Source organism: Leptonotus elevatus, chromosome 9 (assembly GCF_054856555.1).
Source record: "Leptonotus elevatus isolate MCC_2025b chromosome 9, RoL_Lele_1.0, whole genome shotgun sequence".
NCBI classification, from domain to species: Eukaryota; Metazoa; Chordata; class Actinopteri; order Syngnathiformes; family Syngnathidae; genus Leptonotus; species Leptonotus elevatus.
This window is the reverse complement of record NC_141247.1, coordinates 1,677,024-1,701,458: the sequence shown is the minus strand read 5'-3', so window position 1 is coordinate 1,701,458 and position 24,435 is coordinate 1,677,024. Positions and strand designations below refer to the sequence as shown.

General features: G+C 39.7%; 1 protein-coding gene across 1 annotated transcript in view; it reads right to left on the bottom strand.

The window, feature by feature from the left end:
* Positions 1-24,435, bottom strand: part of mgarpa (mitochondria localized glutamic acid rich protein a) — an 88,204-nt gene that overhangs the window by 9,987 nt on the left and 53,782 nt on the right. The window contains exon 3 of the mRNA XM_086084559.1: positions 11,278-11,383. Coding sequence (XP_085940685.1) covers positions 11,278-11,383 — 106 coding nt within the window. The remainder of the gene's footprint in view (positions 1-11,277; positions 11,384-24,435) is intronic.

The following is a 24,435-nucleotide window of genomic DNA, read 5'->3' as shown; positions in this document are numbered from 1 at the left end:
AGATAGAAATGTACTTTTTTTCCTGATGAAAGAAGAGACTAATCTTTCTTTTGGTCGTTTCCATGTTTTTATAGCAATAGAACATAATATTCTGTGGGCCTTGCAAAATCAGTCAGAATCCAGTAAAACAGCTAGGAGCCAAGGGGATTGCTTCAGTGAAAATGGCTGTAAAAATATACAAGTTTCCTCCTGTAAACACCATTAAGCATAGAATTTATACATGTATTTAAGGCAAGTTGTAAAATGTCTGAAGTCCTCTTGCTTATGTTTAACAAATTTAAAACATCATAAATCATGCTGTTTCTACTAAGTACTGTCTCCAATGTTCTCCAATTTTGATACTGTAAATGTAGAAAGCCGTATACCGAGAAACGGTTCTTGGAAGGAGTAATATGGCGGCCTTGCGGCTTCAAAAGTCTTGGCCTATTGGCTATTCAGTGGTTTGTCTTCTTCGCTGATTCTTCTTCTGCGCTTTCCGTTAACTCCTTGTGGCTGCGCTACAGCGCCACTCCAGACTTGGCATACATTACAGCCGTTAAATGTCCTCAGCATCTTCTTTTGGACACACACGCATGTTCTTGAAACGTTTCTGTGTCTACGAGATTTTGTTGTTGTTGAACGAAGCCGGTTTTGCTTCCATGTGAATAGGGCCCAAGTTTTCACTGGAGTCTACAAATATCCGCAAAACATGTCCCCTCCCCAAAAAGGGTCCAAAGAAACAATGAAAAACTGCATAACAGTTAACATTGCGTAGATTTCCAATGTATCGTTACATCCCTAACAGCCTATTTGCCTTTTTGTAATAAAAAAAAGAAAAAGGAATTGAGACAAATAGTTAAATTTAAATTCAAACCTTAACCACAAAGCAAAAGAATTTGCGCTTGGTTTTGTGTTAAGTGATTTTGATATAAAAGTGCTGAGGAAATGATCACCAATGCTAAACATTTGAAATAATAATAATAATGCATTGGATTTATATCGCGCTTTTCTATCTAATCAGATACTCAAAGATGCTCCACAGTGGTTGCATTATTTGTACACTCACACATTGACACTGTGGTGGCGGTAAGCTACTTAAGTAGCCACAGCTGCCCTGGGGCATGCTGACGGAAGCGTGGCTGCCAGTGTGCGCCTACGGCCCCTCCGACCACCACCAAATATTTGCACCTTCCATACACCAGTGTGAGTAGCACTGGAGGCAATTTATGTGTGCCTTGCCCAAGGACACATGACTTGGGGAGAGCGGGGATCGAACAGACGACCTTCTGGTTACTGAACGACCGTCTCTACACCCTGAGCCACGGCCGGCACAAATAGAGCGGAGATATTGTATCAACAAAATGCTCCAGTGGATTTTTTTTATTTTTAACTCTTTGACTGCCAGACGTTTTCAGAAAAGGGATGCCATCAGTGCCAGCCGATTTAAGCATTTTGACTGATCTTTCAAGGTCCACAGAAAATGTTCTGTTTGGACTATGGAAACACACTACCAAATGAAAGATTGGACTTTCATCTTTCATCAGAAAAAAAAAGTTTGTTTCTACCTTATTCCGTTCTTTAGTAATCAACAATAGAAAATGGTTAGTTTGACCCAATTTCGCCTGTTTTGGACCAAAATACGGAGAAATCAAGCTTTTAGTGAAACAATATTATTTCATGCATTCTAGTGAATTTTACACTTCTTTTTGTCCATGAATGATGCCACAAACACCTAAATAGTGCTTTACTTCTATAAAACACTACCACCAAGAATGAAAAAGTGTTTTTTGATAGCAAAATACGTTTATTTACATTCAACAGTGTAACAATTTGACAACAATTTGGCAAACTATTTACAAATGTGTGCAACTGTGGTGCTATTTACAAATATGTGGATGTTTCAACGACAGTTTTTCTTTTTGTAACACTCTCCTGCGTGCAAGGAGACGCAACCGCATTTGCACAACAGATTGCCTCTTCGCGTGCTCCACTTTCTTGCAGGCCGTTTTTTCCGGGGAATAGCAAGTATATACTGCAGTGTGTGTTGCCATCAAGTCTAATATCAGGATCATGCTACGGTTTCGTTACGTCTCGCTTCCTCGTGTCCTTCAGTTGCTACACCGGGTTGTAAGAGATGTTCTGATCCATTTTATCCACTCCATTCATGGTGGCATCGTAGTCCAGAAACAGTGTCTTCTCCGTGATCAGACTGTACCCGCTCCTCCGATGAATATGCATTGGACTCGGGGTACTCTTCATTGTCCGATCGAATGTCCGGTCGGCTATTGTGCGCGTTTTCCGGCCTTAGCAGCGGTAGCCGCGCTAGCCGCGCTTAGCCGGTGAGGCTTACTACGTGATCATAACAGTCGCGTCAAGGCTTCCAACTTTGGCGTCAAGCTCGGAGTCATCATCATCATCATCATCAATCTGCATTGGTCGATGCCAACTCTCCATCGCCCGATCGAATGTCCGATTGTGTAGAAGTACCCGGTCGGCTATTGTGCGCGTTTTCCGGCCTTAGCAGCGCTAGCCGCGCTTAGCCGGTGAGGCTTACTACGTGATCATAACAGTCGCGTCAAGGCTTCCAACTTTGGCGTCAAGCTCGGAGTCATCATCATCGTCGACATCAATGCGCTTTTTAGTATTGATTGATGCTTTCCGTCTTTGAAAAAAATGCGCAAGCGTGAGCTGCTTGCAACCGGTTGCTTGGTCAAGCCATTGTGGCTTGATCAGCCATTGTCTCCTCAACACTCTAGGTCCGCCTCACGTCTTCTACTGACGCCCACGGTGGGCGGCCCATCCAACCTTGTGCAAAGAGAGTCATCGCTGCCCTCTAGGGGCCAAAACGAGTCTTTTACTAATCAGATCTGCCTGATACTTTCAGCACAGCTGCCCAAGGCTTTCCTGCACCCGTTTTCAAAAAAAACAAAAAAAACATAGGGGACGTCTTTTAACGTCCTCGGCGCCCTTCCCTAGGTTTATGCTAAACGTTTTATAACGTTTATGGCAGTCAAAGAGTTAAAGATTGATATTAAAAGGGAAGTCAAGTAAAAAATTTTTTTATTAACATTCATATGTTCTATGCGGTGCCCCTAGTCTAAAGAATAATGGAATGTAAGATTAATTCAACAGCAAAATCCACCTGTTTTTATCCATCTCATAGGGCTACCATTTTTCCACTTGCTGTTGACTGAAAATTACATCACACCGCCTACGGGTTCAGCTTGATAGTGTCACATGACCAAACACAGCAAACAGGTGAGCCGTCTCGGTCGTTAACTGAGCACTTAGGCTGCGTTCAGACTGCTAGTCCGCTAGCATGTCTAATTCCAATCGAGTTCTTCCTCAAATCCAATTTTTAGGGCTGACTGTCCACACTGTTTTTAGCAAGTGCCCAAATCCGATCTAGCCCTGTTCAGACTAGACCACATTATTATTGACTCATATGACAGGTTGCTGTAGCAACAATGTCGAATGGAGGCATCGCACAGCACGTGTAGTGTTTTTACCCTTCCGCACTGCCCATTCCTCGCAAACGCTTAAGCTTAAATGGAAATCAACCTGACATTTTTAACAGATGTGCTGCTTTTTATACCGTGGCATGACGACGATGATATTTTGTCGGTTTTAATATCGCATTATCACAATATTGCCATTACCGTTTCATCCCTAGCTACGACCGGGCAATCATTTGCTGCTTTCAGCCTTTAGCGTTTGTGTAAGTAACGTAAACTGTCAATGTATTTCCGGTTGCGCGTGAGGAGCCAATGGAGGAGTGGAGCCGTCCTGGGGTTTGACTGCCGTAGCATGCGTGGAACCAGTCGAGCAGCAAACCGATGGGATACTGACAGCCCTGGCGTGTTGGGTTTTTGCACACAGAGTGATGTCGCAAACAGTCAAATCCGATCTGTCTGCATCCTGTACAAATCGGATATGAAACCACCTCCCGAATGTGGTTTCAATCTGTCCTGCAAGTGCAAATATCTCTGGCATTTTATTCCCTTTTATTTTATTTTAAACTGATTAATTATCAAAATAAGACTATACTGTGGTGAACGCCATTATCCTGGTCACGTGATCGTGATGACGTATCCCGTGCGTAAACGAAAGCCACCTTCGTTCATTTCAATTTACAGTCCAGGTTATGGCCCGTCCACAAATTACATTTCCAGAGTTAACAATGTCAATGGTGACTTGACTGGTAATTTGAGCCTCTGTAACATGCAACCTGTAGTCCCCAACTTCGACTTGCTATGAGCCGGCCAGCTGAATGAGTTGGCCACTTTCATCTGTCTTTTGGCTGGATACAAATATTTGGCAAGTCCTCCATGGCTGTAGTGCTTCTTTTTCCGCCACGGGACGCAATAATTCCTCGTGAGTGGCTTTGTTGTCATTAGCGGCCATGTCATATATGCGTGCTTTACGCACGCGACACGTCACGATGATCACGTGACTGTCCAAAATGGCCGAAACTGTACTTAATGCAAAAATATTCATAAAAAGTGCTATAAAATCATAATCGCTCAACATAAATTGACAACTTTTTCAGGGAAGAGTTGAAATTGACCATTTCACAGAATAGCTGGTTAGTTTTTCATATGTCTTGTATTCCTTTAACACAGACGGAGGCACTGTGATGTCATTTGCAGTCAACAGCAAGTGGCAAAAGGGCCGCCCCCTGAGATTTTATTTAAAGAAGTGGATTTTGCTGCTTAATCATATTCCATATACACATATATGTTAATCAGAATGCCATGTTAAGTTTAGTGGGGGTGCATCAAACACATTATTGAAAATATTTGTGGGGCTTGACTTCCTCTTTCAAGAATTAAGGGGAGTGAGAATACAGGGTAAAATAAATTTAGAGGATGATCACAATAGGGTATGGTTTCTTCATTAAACATGTGATAAAGGATCTAATTCACAAAGCAGGTGTTAACATTTAATTTCACGTTGTTACATGAAAAACAAAATGTTTGGAAAATATTAGAAGGACTTTGACAAGAACAAGAACCAAAGTTTCTTTGAGACAAGATCTGTGAATTCACTGCAAGTCATCCGGAAATGTTAATAAATTAACAGGATTCTCATTCAAATCAGTTAACCATTTTCAACGCCGCGGCCTGCAAACAAGAGACAAATGGCCATATTATCCATTTAGAAAAAACAAACATATTCAAAATACTGTGATGTTAATATATGGCATGTTTTTATGAAATACTGGAGAGAGAGAAAAACAGTACCCTAGGCTTTTCCTGCATATAAAATATAAAAGAATAGCTTTTGGTGGATTTTCTTTCCTACAGCAAAGGTTTCAGATAGGGCTGGACAATGATGGAAAGAATAATAATCCAGATTATTTTTGATTGAGTTCAAATAACTATATAAAAAAAAAAAGATTATTTATCGATTTTAAAACTTTATATTTTTTCAACTACTAATACTCATCTACTCAAAACTTTGATCATAGCTTCAAAAACTCAGCTTCAAACGTGAAAGAAATTAAATTAGTAAGAAAGTAAAATAAGAATATACTAAAATAGAAATTGAAAAAAATACTGGGTGTTCCTGCGCGTTTTGGTCTCTTAGGGGCAGTTTGGTGCCGTGCATAAATAAGAACAGAAGAAAGTTGCTATTGAGTTCTATTAAATTACAGTGGTTCGCGGTTCACATATTGCGGATTCACTTTATCGTGGATTTTTATTTGGGTCTATTTATGCTGCTATTTTTGTCCTTTCTTTTGTAATAGTCCTGCCTGCATGCAAAAATGCTACAAAAATTATTCTCCTGTAGTGATGTGTGTTCGCACATGCATAGTCAGTTTCCCAATATAGGCAGATCGCTACGCAGCCTTTTTACGTCGCTGTATTATTCCTATGAGAACGTACGTTTGCACAGTGCATTCGTGATTTCAAAACACAATAGTGCACAGTACGGCGGTAAGATGACGCCACTCTGGAGAGAATATAAAAGATTGGCTTTGTGGTTGTCCTTTGATTAACTGTCTGTTTCACTTCACATGATGTTTGGCATTGCTATTGCTAACTTGATTTTGTGAAGAATTAGGCTGTTTTATAGGGAGATATCAACTTTATAAAAAAAATTCCGGACAGGTATTATAAATGAATTAAACTGTCCCGTTTTTTGTTGTGTGGCAAATGGGAGGTGGAGTGCACTGCAACCGTGGCTGGCAGACTGTGGTCACTGGCTGTGACGGTGGCCCAGAACTGAGTGACAAATGTTGTGCTGCTGCACCGGAGGCGATGGGTACGAAACCCGCCCGAAGTAAAAAACTTTTTTTTTTTTAAGATTGCAGAGCAAAAAATGTAAGACTTCAAAAGAGAGCAATGTTTTTTTGTTTTATTTTCTACCCATACAGAGGAGGCATATGTTAAAATAGTTTGAATGTATGGCATCTTGGAGTAAACAGTATCATTTAAGTATCTCGAGGTCGGGCCGATTGTCCTCTTTTTTTTGGAAATGAAAATATGGTCACCCGAGGATGCATTGTACACTCACCTGCCGACACACCAATTTGTAATTGGTAATTGGTGTGTGCTTCTAAATTTGCGACTGCCTGCCTACCTAAACCTAGAACTCACTGCACGTCACTGTTTATCATAGACTAACAAACACAATGACACTGCTGTGGCTATTCTCATTCACCCAGCTCAAGTCGGTCTCAGTCGCTACTGTAGTAGTACGTGTTGAAAATGTGGTGTGTAACTAATGGTGGGTGATATTTTTAATCATTGCTTTTTAGGGGTGTGAATTGCCTAGTACCTTGCGATTCGATCCGTATCACGATTCAATTCGATACCTATTATTCCCGATACGAATATATAAGTGAATTACTGCGTAGTTTTTTTTTTTAACTCAAATTTTGAAAATACTAATCAGTAAACTTGTACATGTACACTAAGATTTGCATGAAAATGTACTTCAAGCTTATAACTGTGAGCCACTGTATTTAACAAACGGGTTGTAATCTGTTTCATGTTTGAACAGCATTGAAATAAATTTGTAATTAATATAACATTCTTCCTGCCCTGCGATTGGCTGGCAACCAGTTCAGGGCGTACCCCGCCTACTGCCCGATGCCAGCTGGGATAGGCTCCAGCGCCCCCCGCGACCCTTGTGAGGACAAGCGGTTAAGAAAATGGATGTATGGATGGATAACATTCTTCCATGATTTAAGTGTGAACCCTAACCCTAAGTAAGACGCTTTGTTGAATAGTTCCATAAAAAAAATAATGTTTAAAAATCGATTTGGCTGCATATTGAATCAATACGAGAATTGTGCGTTGTAATATTTTGATATATTGCCAAAACAATTTTTTTTTAACACCCCTATGGCTTTTTATTTTTGTTCTTGACTTAACATGAAAATGGGTAGTTAGTGGCACTAAAAAAAGTTTGGGGATTGCTGCCTTTGCTTATAAAATAGTATGTGTTCAATGTGCATGATAATCATTCGAATAGAACTGCTAAGTAGCTTTTATATTTTTTTGGATCGATTTATTCTTTGAAGCCTTAATTTCATTAGCACTATTAAATTGCCATGTGAGGTTAGTATACAGTCATTGCCATTAATGAAATAGAAGATATACTGCGGTAACTGGGTCCCACGATAGTGTAATGGCAAAAGGTTAAAAATATGGAAATTCGACAAATTGTTCTGGAAGTGACAGCCCAGCATATTGTATTGTGACCCCTGTATTGTGATTCGTGATACGTGATACGTGTTGTATTGTTAGGATGCTGGCAATTTCCAGCCCTGGTATACCCCATGAAGGGAGATATATCGTATTTTCCAGACTAAATCCCTCTGGAGTACAAGTCGCACTAGGCCAAAAATGCGTAAATTCGGTAGAAGAAAAAAAACGTACATAAATTGCATCTAGTCGAGTATTAGTCGCATTATGTACCGTATTTTCACGGCCAAAATGCACACTTAAAAGTCTTACATTTTCTCAAAAATCAAAAGTGCGCCTAATACGAATTGTTGTGCGACTTTGGTAAGCGCTGATCCGCTTGACTGACTGTGTGGGAGCATTTCCGCGGACACATTGCTTATATACAGGAAATGTGGCCCTGGTTGGGGACTGGCAGTCTGGCAGGTTCTGATGAGAACCCGAAAAATTCAACTGAAAAATTACGTCTTGGTGCTTTCGCTGAAACTGACACTTATGGTGATTAGACTGGGAGGCAGCGCCAAGAGATTTGTGCCACAAATTGTGAATAGATTGTGCATGCTTGGGCTTTACGTGTCTGCTTGCACTGTTGTTCGAGCTTTCACAAAACCCGGCATAATTTCTGAGGAGCCGCACAGTAACAAGACTCTAACAATGACGAGAGGGAACCTCGCGTGTTTGATGGAGGACTTGCCCAGCTGTTCATTTCAGATACATTGTTAAATACTTCAAGTACAACCAAACTCACTGTTTACATTGTTAATACAATGTACAACCGAACTCAGTTTTGCTAGCGTATATTTTAGCGTGAAAGCATGCTAGCGTATGTATTAACTTGCTTGCGCCCAAAATCACAGTGGGCCTTATGAATGTGTTAAATACAGAAATACAAACCATAACTGAGACTGCACCTTTTAATACCTTATGGTCCTGAAAATACGGTATTACAGTACATAGAATATTATATAGTATCAGAGCCATATAGTATGTCTAGAGTGCTCTCTAAATTATATCCCCCCGGTGTATTTTTTTTCATGTACAAGTATAAGTCGCTTCAGAGTATAAGTCGCAGGAACAGCAAACCTATGAAAAAAAAGTGTGATTTATAGTAGGGAAAATACGGTATATATGGGATATATCAGCCATTCCCACACCATGTTAATACTTGGGTGGGCCGCCCAAGTAAACTGACCGCCGCCCAAGAAGTTTTCTAGAAAATTTTACGTGTTTTCAAGACTATAAGGCACACTTAAAAGTCTTAAAATTGTCTTATATGTGTACTGAGTTCCGGAGAAATTTTCCTTCAAGACAACCCTTGGGGCAAATTTTGCTGTGCCAACTCGCATTTCTGATTGGTGGGCTGATTCCCGCTTGTTGCTAGTTGCCTGCTGCCTTGTATTAAAAGGTACAGCGGCGGATGGAGGGGATAAGGCAGACAAGAGTTGCAGCTGTATGTACTCGAATGTGGAGATGGAACGAGAAAGTGAATAAAAAGAGAAACTAAAATGCAAAATTGCAGTGTGACCTCCTGTCTTCTGTACTTCATTTCGTCTACCCCGTTTGGACCCCACCTTTTTGGCGTCGTGCAGCCACCGGTCGCTATTCGTGGAGACGACTCGAACACCGGCTGAGACCGAGCAGGAACGGAAAACAAAATACTGCCGGTATTTGCATTGTGCAAAACAACATCGGTTTAGCTAAGAAACTCCGGAAAATGGCATCAGCACAGAGACATGCTTACGAGGCACAATTTAAACTGCAAGCTATCAGTTACGCGGTTGTACATGGGAGTAGAGCAGCCGCAAGATAATACCACATCAATGAATCCATGGTTCGGAAGGGGAAGAAGCAAGAAAAGTTGGGGCATGCCATCATTCCGGGAGGATTAACGAAGGAACTCCAACTGGTCATTGAAACTGGGCTTTGAAAGTAAAGATGCAAGAAGCATGGGAGCGATCAATGAGAGAAGGCGAACATACTCCACCAAAACAAACTGGGAGGCAGCGCCGGCTGGACAAGGTACGCCACGGTATGTGAATGGATTGTGGACGTCTGGGTTAAAGTGTCTGAAGAGCTGCACGGCAACGAATAACGCAAGTACATTGTTAAATAGTTGAATTATTAAGTACAACCGGAATCACCGCTTTGCTCCAGTTGCCTTTTTAAAACACAAGGGAGAATGTTTGCTAGCATAAGTTTTAGCACACATGCTACCGTTTGATTTTAGCATGCATGCGCACGCAATATTATGGTGCGCTCGTTTCGGAGCTGCAGTTACCTACAGTTAGCTAGCCACCAGTAGCTGTCTGTGTGCGTGTGAGTACGAGTCTGCAAGAGTCCAGGTGAACTAGCTATATTTGAACAACAGAGTAATTTTATATACGATATGACATATTGAATGCTAAGTGAATTGGAAAAAACAAGGCAAACTGTCTAGCTAGCTAACTTTGTTGATGGTTTTCAGGTCAAAACTGACCTGCGGAATTGCCTGGAGGGGGAGCACCTGGCTGCGTGTCTCAGAATATCAATAAATGGACCAGCACTACAGGACTTCCCCTACCAAGAGGCTATGGAGCTTTTCATTAAAAAGCCTCGAAAGATTCATTGTGAAAATAGGCTGTGCAGTCTCTGCAAATAAGACCAGTCACTAGGCATCACTGTTGCTCTCTCTAGTATTCTATGTGAAGTATCAGTCTCTCCCCTGTTCTGAATAACATTTCGTGCAGCCAGCCATGTTTTTCATTGTTTTGCTTTCTTCTGTGTAAGGTTAGGTAATTTCAGTCAGAATTATCCCATAATATTTTCTCTTTAACCACCGCAAAGCACTTTGTGCACTTTATGCTCACAGTTTGTGCGTTGGGATTGTGTATTCACGCCCGATCCGTCCCGATACATTTTTTTCCGCTTATAATCCGATATGACAGCCTTATTTTATTTGTATTGTTATTTTAATATAAAATAAGTGCAAAAAATATGGAGTCACTGAGTAATGTGACAACATTTTTACTCAGAAAATTCACTAGAATGCAGGATAAGAAATGCAAAATGGCACAATTTTTTTCCGGAAATTTTACACACACCCCTCAAAGGAGTCCACCCACTCAAGTAGATTTCAAATCTGTGGGAAACACTGTATTAGGGCTGGGCAATAAATCGAATTAATTCAATACGTTGTCATTTTAAAAATCTAATAATTGAAAATTTGCTAAATCGTTAAATCGAGTTGTGTCTTCTGGATTATTAAAAGCTGTTGCTCTTATGTTCTGTTACATCCAAATGTTTTTGTGAGTTCTAATTTTGCACAAGTGGCAGAATGCTGGATGGGTGGTTTACAAGACAAGTTTACAATTGCTACCAACTACCTTAATTCTGGCATTTAAGCACAAACTATGAATGTTAAGTTTATGTTAAAACTGATTTAAAATCAGTATACATTATTGATGTCTGAACATTTTGCACAGAAATTATTTTTGAATAAATTCAACCTTGAAATAAATGCTTGTAGGGTTAGATTAAAACCGATTACAATCATAATCGTCCTGAATGACTTGTTTTATTTTTTGGCCATATCGCCCAGCCCTACACTGTATATATACATACTTACTCTTAGGAGGCCATGGTTTAGGCGTCCATTCTTTCTTGGGTCGGACATTCATTTGAGAAATGCGATCATTGTATCTGGCAGCATCAGTAGACAGAGTATTGAAAGCCTGAGGAGAGAAATTACACAGTGTAAATATAACAACCATTTTACAAGATGTGGATTTTACTACCACAAAATTAACACATCTCAAGCGTGGAGAGTTTTATTGATTTTACATTGTAAAACGAACCCGACCTAAAAGAACAGGCTAAAATATTGATTAACGGAATTGATATCTCACGAGTTCCTCATATAAAATTTTGGGGTGTTGTTGTGGGCGATTGTCTCAATTGGAAAAACCATGTCAATCAAGTAACCACAAGATCAATAAAAATGCTTGATATTTTGAAAAGGGTTTACTCCCTGGTCCATCCATCCGCCCATGTAACATTGTATTAGGGGTGGGCGATATGACGATATTAAATAGTTAGAAGAAATGCGGGGCTCACAATCTGTCATTTCTGTGAACTCGTCTGATCGCGACGCAAATCATTTCAGCACAATTTGACCATCAACTCATTTTCTGCCACTGACTGAAGGACAGCGATGCATCTGCTGCCCCTCAGTCACTGTCTCCGGAGTGCGTGACCTATTAAGGCCAATCAGTGGTCAACTGTAGTGCCCACACACTTCACCCCAGCCCCACGTCTTCCCCCCAAAAAAACAAGCGGTGTCGTGGTGAATGAGGCTGAAAGCGAGTTTGTTCCGAAGAGAAATTCATCATCTATTATATGGAACTGTCTTGGCTTCACGCCAGATAACAAAGACCAGGGGCCTCATTTATAAAGCTTGCGTACGATCAAAATGAGGCCAAATCTTTGTGTCCGAACATTTCTATGCCAAAGTTGGTATTTATAGAAAACAAACTGAACGTGAAACTTTACGCGCCGCCACGTCAAGTCTGGACCTACAGTACGCAATCCGCACATTCTGGAGACATGGGAAAACAGTGACACAAACAGCTTTGTGGTGCATTCCGATTCCTCAAACGCCATGTATGCTGGATGTTATGGGTCACATTAATGTTTGCTTTGCTCCAGATTTGCTCCGATGACAAGTACACCGCTGAGCAGAAAGCACACGAATGAACTTAATTAAACATTTTAAACGCTCGTCTTCTCCCATTGATCACCTATCTTGAAAAAGCCTCATGCAATAAATCATATTAATGACAACTTATGTGGACAAAAACTGCACACATTATCATTGTGTCACGCAACAATTTAAGCGCTATATAGTAATTTAACAACTCGGTGGCACAAATGTCATTGCAGTATAAAAGGCTAAATAAAACTATTATATTGACACAAGACCATACGGATCAAAATTAGCTAGAATACAGTCAGGTACAAGCATCTTTGCTATGGAGCTTGACGCTTTGTCCTGCATAAAGATAAATAAACTAGTAAAATTCCCGCGGAAATTTTGAATGGGCCTGCTAACTCTTTTCAATGAGCTGAACAGTTTAAACTTTCAACCATTGAAATCGCTCAAGAAATGTGGAAGTTAACCATAATCTACTAAAAGTATTACTGCCCCTTTAAGAAACATGCACATTCACGCACACACATTTGATTTGAACTAACATTTCAATGAGCTGAACAGTTTAAAATTTAAACCATTGAAATCAGTCAAGAAATGTGGAAGTTCACCATAATCAACATCAACTAAAAGTATCTTACTGCCCCTTTACAAAACATGCACATTCACGCACACACATTTGATTTTAAGTAACATTTCAATGAGCTGAACAGTTTAAAATTTAAACCATTGAAATCGGTCAAGAAATGTGGAATCTACCATAATCAACAGTATGTTACTGCCCCTTTAAGAAACATGCACATTCACGCACACACATTTGATTTTAAGTAACATTTCAATGAGCTGAACAGTTTAAACTTTCAACCATTGAAATGGGTCAAGAAATGTGGAAGTTAACCATAATCAACACTATGTTACTGCCCCTTTAAGAAACATGCACATTCACGCACACACATTTGATTTTAAGTAACATTTCAATGAGCTGAACAGTTTAAAATTCAAACCATTGAAATCGGTCAAGAAATGTGGAATCTACCATAATTAACAGTATCTCACTGCCCCTTTACAAAACATGCACATTCACGCACACACATTTGATTTTAAGTAACATTTCAATGAGCTGAACAGTTTAAAAATTAAACCATTGAAATCGGTCAAGAAATGTGGAAGTTCACCATAATCAACAGTATCTTACTGCCCCTTTACAAAACATGCACATTCACGCACACACATTTGATTTTAAGTTGTGAGGAGACGTCACGCACCAACACTCCATTGATTTGTATAGGATTACGCTCACCTCAAACAAAAGCCTCTCGCGACTTAACGGTTGAAGATGCAGATTCCAGAAATGGCTCGTTAGAACGGCAAGGGTTTGGGGAACGCGAGCATGTTCTCAGTTGTTTAATCGGATGAAAAATGACCAAATGAGAGCAGGTTGAAAACTTATGATTGATCGAAAATGAAGAGGGAAAAAACGGCGAAATTAACATGGAGGAGATAGGCGCGAAAGTCCGACTTCTCCTCGCTTGAAGTGAAAATAAAGGTACTAATTGACACCTTAGCCAAATAAAACTTAGTTTTTCAGAAAGCAGAGGCTTGTGGCTACAAAACGTGCGAATTTGATGTCTAGTGAGCAAAGATTGTGGCCATGGTGACGAGTTGAAGTGAAACTTTTGGAAATAGATTTTTTGGTTCCCGTCACTGAAGCCTTAATTAGTCACACTCTAAATAGGCGACTTTCACTCTTTGCTCACTGTCTTTGAACCCGCACAGGGGGAAGCGCTTTCATTCCTTAATTTTTTTTTTGACACTGAGCTAAAGATGACAAAAATTCCAACAAAATGAGCTAATTTTCACATTGGTCGGTCAACGTATGCGCGCGCAGCGTGTCTTGGAAAAAGGTGCTTTATTGGGGTTGATGTCTTTCGGTTTCCCATTCATTCCTATGGGACTTTTTTTGGGACTTTTTTGGGAATAGCGTCGCCATGGTAACTGGGAATTCTTAGAAAAATAATGCCGCACCGAGTCAGATCGAGCCGCATCGTTTGATACCTCATTCGTGCCGGTGCGATCTACGGTACGGGCCGCATTTTTGCGGAAAAATCGTGGAAGATGATATAATAACTAGAAAAATTCCCACGGAAATTTTGAATGGGCCTGCTAACTCTTTTCAATGAGCTGAACAGTTTAAACTTTCAACCATTGAAATCGCTCAAGAAATGTGGAAGTTAACCATAATCTACTAAAAGTATTACTGCCCCTTTAAGAAACATGCACATTCACGCACATACATTTGATTTTAACTAACATTTCAATGAGCTGAACAGTTTAAAAATTCAACCATTGAAATCGCTCAAGAAATGTGCAAGTTAACCATAATCAAGATCAAATAAAGTATCTTACTGTCCCTTTAAGAAATATGCACATTCACGCACACACATTTGATTTTAACCAACATTTCAATGAGCTGAACAGTTTAAAATTTAAACCATTGAAATCGCTCAAGAAATGTAAAAGTTAACCATAATCAACAATATGTTACTGCCCCTTTAAGAAACATGCACATTCACGCACACACATTTGATTTTAAGTAACATTTCAATGAGCTGAACAGTTTAAAATTCAAAGCATTGAAATCGGTCAAGAAATGTGGAATCTACCATAATTAACAGTATCTCACTGCCCCTTTACAAAACATGCACATTCACGCACACACATTTGATTTTAAGTTGTGAGGAGACGTCACGCACCAACACTCCATTGATTTGTATAGGATTACGCTCACCTCAAACAAAAGCCTCTCGCGACTTAACGGTTGAAGATGCAGATTCCAGAAATGGCTCGTTAGAACGGCAAGGGTTTGGGGAACGCGAGCATGTTCTCAGTTTTTTAATCGGATGAAAAATGACCAAATGAGAGCAGGTTGAAAACTTATGATTGATCGAAAATGAAGAGGGAAAAAACGGCGAAATTTACATGGAGGAGATAGGCGCCAAAGTCCGACTTCTCCTCGCTTAAAGTGAAAATAAAGGTACTAAATGACACCTTAGCCAAATAAAACTTAGTTTTTCAGAAAGCAGAGGCTTGTGGCTACAAAATGTGCGAATTTGATGTCTAGTGAGCAAAGATTGTGGCCATGGTGACGAGTTGAAGTGAAACTTTTGGAAATAGATTTTTTGGTTCCCGTCACTGAAAGCTTAATTGGGTATCAGAGTGGCGATTACACTCACTGTCTTTGAACCCGCACAGGGGGAAGAGCTTTCATTCCTTAATTTTTTTTTTGACACTGAGCTAAAGATGGGAAAAATTCCAACAAAATGAGCTAAAATTCATATCAATCGGTTAACGTATGCGCGCGCAGCATCTCTTTGAAAAAGGTGCTTGATGTGTGATTTTGTCTTTCCTTTTCCCATTCATTCCTATGGGACTTTTATTTGGGAGTTTTTTGGGAATAGCGTCGCCATGGTAACTGGGAATTCTTAGAAAAATAATGCCGCACCGAGTCAGATCGAGCCGCATCGTTTGATACCTCATTCGTGCCGGTGCGATCTACGGTACGGGCCGCATTCTTGCGGAAAAATCGTGGAAGATGATATAATAATAAACGCAACAATAAACCCTTTTTTCTAGGATAGTAATATGTGCCTGCTTGCTCCGCAAGCAGCAGCTTCGCTGCTGCTTGCTCCGCTTAGCAGGCCCATAACTAGAAAAATTCCCGCGGAAATTTTGAATGGGCCTGCTAACTCTTTTCAATGAGCTGAACAGTTTAAACTTTCAACCATTGAAATCGGTCAAGAAATGTGCAAGTTAACCATAATCTACTAAAAGTATTACTGCCCCTTTAAGAAACATGCACATTCACGCACACACATTTGATTTTAACCAACATTTCAATGAGCTGAACAGTTTAAACTTTCAACCATTGAAATCGCTCAAGAAATGTAAAAGTTAACCATAATCAACAATATGTTACTCCCCCTTTAAGACACATGCACATTCACGCACACACATTTGATTTTAAGTAACATTTCAATGAGCTGAACAGTTTAAAATTCAAACCATTGAAATCGGTCAAGAAATGTGGAATCTACCATAATTAACAGTATCTCACTGCCCCTTTACAAAACATGCACATTCACGCACACACATTTGATTTTAAGTTGTGAGGAGACGTCACGCACCAACACTCCATTGATTTGTATAGGATTACGCTCACCTCAAACAAAAGCCTCTCGCGACTTAACGGTTGAAGATGCAGATTCCAGAAATGGCTCGTTAGAACGGCAAGGGTTTGGGGAACGCGAGCATGTTCTCAGTTTTTTAATCGGATGAAAAATGACCAAATGAGAGCAGGTTCAAAACTTATGATTGATCGAAAATGAAGAGGCAAAAACGGCGAAAATTACATTGAAAAGAGATCAAAAATGTGTGACTTCTCCTCGCTTAAAGTGAAAATAAAGGTACTAAATGACACCTTAGCCAAATAAAACTTAGTTCTTCAGAAAGCAGAGGCTTGTGGCTACAAAATGTGCGAATTTGATGTCTAGTGAGCAAAGATTGTGGCCATGGTGACGAGTTGAAGTGAAACTTTTGGAAATATATTTTTTGGTTCCCAGCACTCAGACCTTAATTAGTCACGCTCTAACTGATGCAAGAAAGGCGACTTTCACCCCTTTGCTCACTGTCTTTGAACCCGCACAGGGGGGAGAGCTTTCATTCCTTAATATTTTTTTTGACACTGAGCTAAAGATGACAAAAATTCCAACAAAATGAGCTAAAATTCATATCGGTCGGTTAACGTATGCGCGCGCAGCGTGTCTTGGAAAAAGGTGCTTGATTTGATGTGATCATTTTCGGATTCCCATTCATTCCTATGGGACTTTTTGGGGGACATTTTGGGGAATTGTGTCGCCATGGTAACTGGGAATTCTGAGGAAAATAATAGCGCAGCGAGTCAAATCGAGCCGCATCGTTTGATACCTTATTTGTCGCGGTGCGATCTACGGTACGGCCCCTATTCTTGCGGAAAAGTCGCTGGAAGATAATATAAAAATAAACGCAACAATAAACCCTTTTTTCTAGGATAGTAATATGTGCCTGCTTGCTGCGCAAGCAGCAGCTTCGCTGCTGCTTGCTCCGCTTAGCAGGCCCATAACTAGAAAAATTCCCGCGGAAATTTTGAATGGGCCTGCTAACTGTTGCAACTCTTTTCAATGAGCTGAACAGTTTAAAATTTAAACCGTTGAAATCGCTCAAGAAATGTGGAAGTTAACCATAATCTACTAAAAGTATTACTGCCCCTTTAAGAAACATGCACATTCACGCACACACATTTGATTTTAACTAACATTTCAATGAGATGAACAGTTTAAAATTTCAACCATTGAAATCGCTCAAGAAATGTAAAAGTTAACCATAATCAAGATCAAATAAAGTATCTTACTGTCCCTTTAAGAAACATGCACATTCACGCACACACATTTGATTTTAAGTAACATTTCAATGAGCTGAACAGTTTAAACTTTCAACCATTGAAATGGGTCAAGAAATGTGGAAGTTAACCATAATCAACACTATGTTACTGCCCCTTTAAGAAACATGCACATTCACGCACACACATTTGATTTTAAGTAACATTTCAATGAGCTGAACAGTTTAAACTTTCAACCATTGAAATGGGTCAAGAAATGTGGAAGTTAACCATAATCAACACTATGTTACTGCCCCTTTAAGAAACATGCACATTCACGCACACACATTTGATTTTAAGTAACATTTCAATGAGCTGAACAGTTTAAAATTCAAACCATTGAAATCGGTCAAGAAATGTGGAATCTACCATAATTAACAGTATCTCACTGCCCCTTTACAAAACATGCACATTCACGCACACACATTTGATTTTAAGTTGTGAGGAGACGTCACGCACCAACACTCCATTGATTTGTATAGGATTACGCTCACCTCAAACAAAAGCCTCTCGCGACTTAACGGTTGAAGATGCAGATTCCAGAAATGGCTCGTTAGAACGGCAAGGGTTTGGGGAACGCGAGCATGTTCTCAGTTTTTTAATCGGATGAAAAATGACCAAATGAGAGCAGGTTGAAAACTTATGATTGATCGAAAATGAAGAGGGAAAAACGGCGAAAATTACATGGAGGAGATAGGCGCCAAAGTCCGACTTCTCCTCGCTTAAAGTGAAAATAAAGGTACTAAATGACACCGTAGCCAAATAAAACTTAGTTCTTCAGAAAGCAGAGGCTTGTGGCTACAAAATGTGCGAATTTGATGTCTAGTGAGCAAAGATTGTGGCCATGGTGACGAGTTGAAGTGAAACTTTTGGAAATAGATTTTTTGGTTCCCGTCACTGAAGCCTTAATTAGTCACACTCTAAATAGGCGACTTTTCCCCTTTGCTCACTGTCTTTGAACCCTCACAGGGGGGAGAGCTTTCATTCCTTAAAATTTTTTTTGACACTGAGCTAAAGATGACAAAAATTCCAACAAAATGAGCTAATTTTCATATCGGTCGGTTAACGTATGCGCGCGCAGCGTGTCTTTGAAAAAGGTGCTTGATTGGAGTTGATCTCTTTCGGATTCCCATTCATTCCTATGGGACTTTATTTGGGAGTTTTTTGGGAATAGCGTCGCCATGGTAACTGGGAATTCTTATAAAAATAATAGCGCAGCGAGTCAGATCGAGCCGCATCGTTTGATACCTCTTTTGTCCCGGTGCGATCTACGGTTCGGGCCCTATTTTTGCGGAAAAGTCGCTGGAAGATAATATAAAAACTAGAAAATTCCCGCGGAAATTTTGAATGGGCCTGCTAACTCTTTTCAATGAGCTGAACAGTTTAAACTTTCAACCATTGAAATCGCTCAAGAAATGTGCAAGTTAACCAAAATAAACAGTATGTTACTGCCCCTTTAAGAAACATGCACATTCACGCACACACATTTGATTTTAAGTAACATTTCAATGAGCTGAACAGTTTAAACTTTCAACCATTGAAATCGCTCAAGAAATGTGCAAGTTAACCAAAATCAACAGTATGTTACTGTCCCTTTAAGAAACATGCACATTCACGCACACACATTTGATTTTAAGTAACATTTCAATGAGCTGAACAGTTTAAAATTCAAACCATTGAAATCGGTCAAGAAATGTGGAATCTACCATAATTAACAGTATCTCACTGCCCCTTTACAAAACATGCACATTCACGCACACACATTTGATTTTAAGTTGTGAGGAGACGTCACGCACCAACACTCCATTGATTTGTATAGGATTACGCTCACCTCAAACAAAAGCCTCTCGCGACTTAACGGTTGAAGATGCAGATTCCAGAAATGGCTTGTTAGAACGGCAAGGGTTTGGGGAACGCGAGCATGTTCTCAGTTTTTTAATCGGATGAAAAATGACCAAATGAGAGCAGGTTGAAAACTTATGATTGATCGAAAATGAAGAGGGAAAAACGGCGAAAATTACATTGAAAAGAGATCAAAAATGTGCGACTTCTCCTCGCTTAAAGTGAAAATAAAGGTACTAAATGACACCTTAGCCAAATAAAACTTAGTTCTTCAGAAAGCAGAGGCTTGTGGCTACAAAATGTGCGAATTTGATGTCTAGTGAGCAAAGATTGTGGCCATGGTGACGAGTTGAAGTGAAACTTTTGGAAATAGATTTTTTGGTTCCCGTCACTGAAGCCTTAATTGGGTATCAGAGTGGCGATTACACTCACTGTCTTTGAACCCGCACAGGGGGAAGAGCTTTCATTCCTTAATTTTTTTTTTGACACTGAGCTAAAGATGACAAAAATTCCAACAAAATGAGCTAAAATTCATATCGGTCGGTTAACGTATGCGCGCGCAGCGTGTCTTGGAAAAAGGTGCTTGATTTGATGTGATCATTTTCGGATTCCCATTCATTCCTATGGGACTTTTTGGGGGACATTTTGGGGAATTGTGTCGCCATGGTAACTGGGAATTCTGAGGAAAATAATAGCGCAGCGAGTCAAATCGAGCCGCATCGTTTGATACCTTATTTGTCGCGGTGCGATCTACGGTACGGCACCTATTGTTGCGGAAAAGTCGCTGGAAGATAATATAAAAATAACTAGAAAAATTCCCGCGGAAATTTTGAATGGGCCTGCTAACTCTTGCAACTCTTTTCAATGAGCAGTTTAAAATTTCAACCGTTGAAATCGCCCAAGAAATGTGGAAGTTATAATCAACTAAAAGTATTACTGCCCCTTTAAGAAACATGCACATTCACGCACACACATTTGATTTTAACTAACATTTCAATGAGCTGAACAGTTTAAAATTTCAACCATTGAAATCGCTCAAGAAATGTAAAAGTTAACCATAATCAACAGTATGTTACTGCCCCTTTAAGAAACATGCACATTCACGCAGACACATTTGATTTTAACCAACATTTCAATGAGCTGAAAAGTTTAAAATTTAAACCATTGAAATCGCTCAAGAAATGTAAAAGTTAACCATAATCAAGATCAAATAAAGTATCTTACTGTCCCTTTAAGAAATATGCACATTCACGCACACACATTTGATTTTAACCAACATTTCAATGAGCTGAACAGTTTAAAATTTCAACCATTGAAATCGCTCAAGAAATGTAAAAGTTAACCATAATCAAGATCAAATAAAGTATCTTACTGTCCCTTTAAGAAACATGCACATTCACGCACACACATTTGATTTTAAGTAACATTTCAATGAGCTGAACAGTTTAAACTTTCAACCATTGAAATGGGTCAAGAAATGTGGAAGTTAACCATAATCAAGATCAAATGAAGTATCTTACTGTCCCTTTAAGAAATATGCACATTCACGCACACACATTTGATTTTAAGTAACATTTCAATGAGCTGAACAGTTTAAAATTCAAACCATTGAAATCGGTCAAGAAATGTGGAATCTACCATAATTAACAGTATCTCACTGCCCCTTTACAAAACATGCACATTCACGCACACACATTTGATTTTAAGTTGTGAGGAGACGTCACGCACCAACACCAACTCCATTGATTTGTATAGGATTACGCTCACCTCAAACAAAAGCCTCTCGCGACTTAACGGTTGAAGATGCAGATTCCAGAAATGGCTCGTTAGAACGGCAAGGGTTTGGGGAACGCGAGCATGTTCTCAGTTTTTTAATCGGATGAAAAATGACCAAATGAGAGCAGGTTGAAAACTTATGATTGATCGAAAATGAAGAGGCAAAAACGGCGAAAATTACATTGAAAAGAGATCAAAAATGTGCGACTTCTCCTCGCTTAAAGTGAAAATAAAGGTACTAAATGACACCTTAGCCAAATAAAACTTAGTTCTTCAGAAAGCAGAGGCTTGTGGCTACAAAATGTGCGAATTTGATGTCTAGTGAGCAAAGATTGTGGCCATGGTGACGAGTTGAAGTGAAACTTTTGGAAATATATTTTTTGGTTCCCAGCACTCAGACCTTAATTAGTCACACTCTAAATAGGCGACTTTCACCCTTTGCTCACTGTCTTTGAACCCGCACAGGGGGGAGAGCTTTCATTCCTTAATTTTTTTTTTGACACTGAGCTAAAGATGACAAAAATTCCAACAAAATGAGCTAATTTTCATATCGGTCGGTTAATGTATGCGCGCGCAGCGTGTCTTTGAAAAAGGTGCTTGATTGGAGTTGATCTCTTTCGGATTCCCATTCATTCCTATGGGACTTTATTTGGGAGTTTTTTGGGAATAGCGTCGCCATGGTAACTGGGAATTCTTATAAAAATAATAGCGCAGCGAGTCAGATCGAGCCGCATCGTTTGATACCTCTTTTGTCCCGGTGCGATCTACGGTTCGGGCCCTATTTTTGCGGAAAAGTCGCTGGAAGATGATATAAAAATAATAATATTAAACACTTTTTTCTAGGATAGTAATATGGGCCTGCTAAGCGGAGCAAGCAGCAGCTTAGCAGGCACATAACTAGAAAAATTCCCGCGGAAATTTTGAATGGGCCTGCTAACTCTTTTCAATGAGCTGAACAGTTTAAAATTTCAACCATTGAAATCGGTCAAGAAATGTGCAAGTTAACCAAAATCAACAGTATGTTACTGCCCCTTTAAGAAACATGCACATTCACGCACACACATTTGATTTTAACTAACATTTCAATGAGCTGAACAGTTTAAAATTTCAACCATTGAAATCGCTCAAGAAATGTGCAAGTTAACCATAATCAAGATCAAATAAAGTATCTTACTGTCCCTTTAAGAAATATGCACATTCACGCACACACATTTGATTTTAACCAACATTTCAATGAGCTGAACAGTTTAAAATTCAAACCATTGAAATCGCTCAAGAAATGTAAAAGTTAACCATAATCAACAATATGTTACTGCCCCTTTAAGAAACATGCACATTCACGCACACACATTTGATTTTAAGTAACATTTCAATGAGCTGAACAGTTTAAAATTCAAACCATTGAAATCGGTCAAGAAATGTGGAATCTACCATAATTAACAGTATCTCACTGCCCCTTTACAAAACATGCACATTCACGCACACACATTTGATTTGAAGTTGTGAGGAGACGTCACGCACCAACACTCCATTGATTTGTATAGGATTACGCTCACCTCAAACAAAAGCCTCTCGCGACTTAACGGTTGAAGATGCAGATTCCAGAAATGGCTCGTTAGAACGGCAAGGGTTTGGGGAACGCGAGCATGTTCTCAGTTTTTTAATCGGATGAAAAATGACCAAATGAGAGCAGGTTGAAAACTTATGATTGATCGAAAATGAAGAGGGAAAAAACGGCGAAATTAACATGGAGGAGATAGGCGTCAAAGTCCGACTTCTCCTCGCTTAAAGTGAAAATAAAGGTACTAAATGACACCGTAGCCAAATAAAACTTAGTTCTTCAGAAAGCAGAGGCTTGTGGCTACAAAATGTGCGAATTTGAGGTCTAGTGAGCAAAGATTGTGGCCATGGTGACGAGTTGAAGTGAAACTTTTGGAAATAGATTTTTTGGTTCCCGTCACTGAAGCCTTAATTAGTCACACTCTAAATAGGCGACTTTTCCCCTTTGCTCACTGTCTTTGAACCCTCACAGGGGGGAGAGCTTTCATTCCTTAAAATTTTTTTTGACACTGAGCTAAAGATGACAAAAATTCCAACAAAATGAGCTAATTTTCATATCGGTCGGTTAATGTATGCGCGCGCAGCGTGTCTTTGAAAAAGGTGCTTGATTGGAGTTGATCTCTTTCGGATTCCCATTCATTCCTATGGGACTTTATTTGGGAGTTTTTTGGGAATAGCGTCGCCATGGTAACTGGGAATTCTTAGAAAAATAATGCCGCACCGAGTCAGATCGAGCCGCATCGTTTGATACCTCATTCGTGCCGGTGCGATCTACGGTACGGGCCGCATTTTTGCGGAAAAATCGTGGAATAAAATATAAAAAAAATAACTAGAAAAATTCCCGCGGAAATTTTGAATGGGCCTGCTAACTCTTGCAACTCTTTTCAATGAGCTGAACAGTTGAAAATTTCAACCGTTGAAATCGCTCAAGAAATGTGGAAGTTATAATCAACTAAAAGTATTACTGCCCCTTTAAGAAACATGCACATTCACGCACACACATTTGATTTTAAGTAACATTTCAATGAGCTGAACAGTTTAAAATTTCAACCATTGAAATCGCTCAAGAAATGTGCAAGTTAACCATAATGTACAGTATGTTACTGCCCCTTTAAGAAACATGCACATTCACGCACACACATTTGATTTTAAGTAACATTTCAATGAGCTGAACAGTTTAAAATTCAAACCATTGAAATCGGTCAAGAAATGTGGAATCTACCATAATTAACAGTATCTCACTGCCCCTTTACAAAACATGCACATTCACGCACACACATTTGATTTTAAGTTGTGAGGAGACGTCACGCACCAACACTCCATTGATTTGTATAGGATTACGCTCACCTCAAACAAAAGCCTCTCGCGACTTAACGGTTGAAGATGCAGATTCCAGAAATGGCTCGTTAGAACGGCAAGGGTTTGGG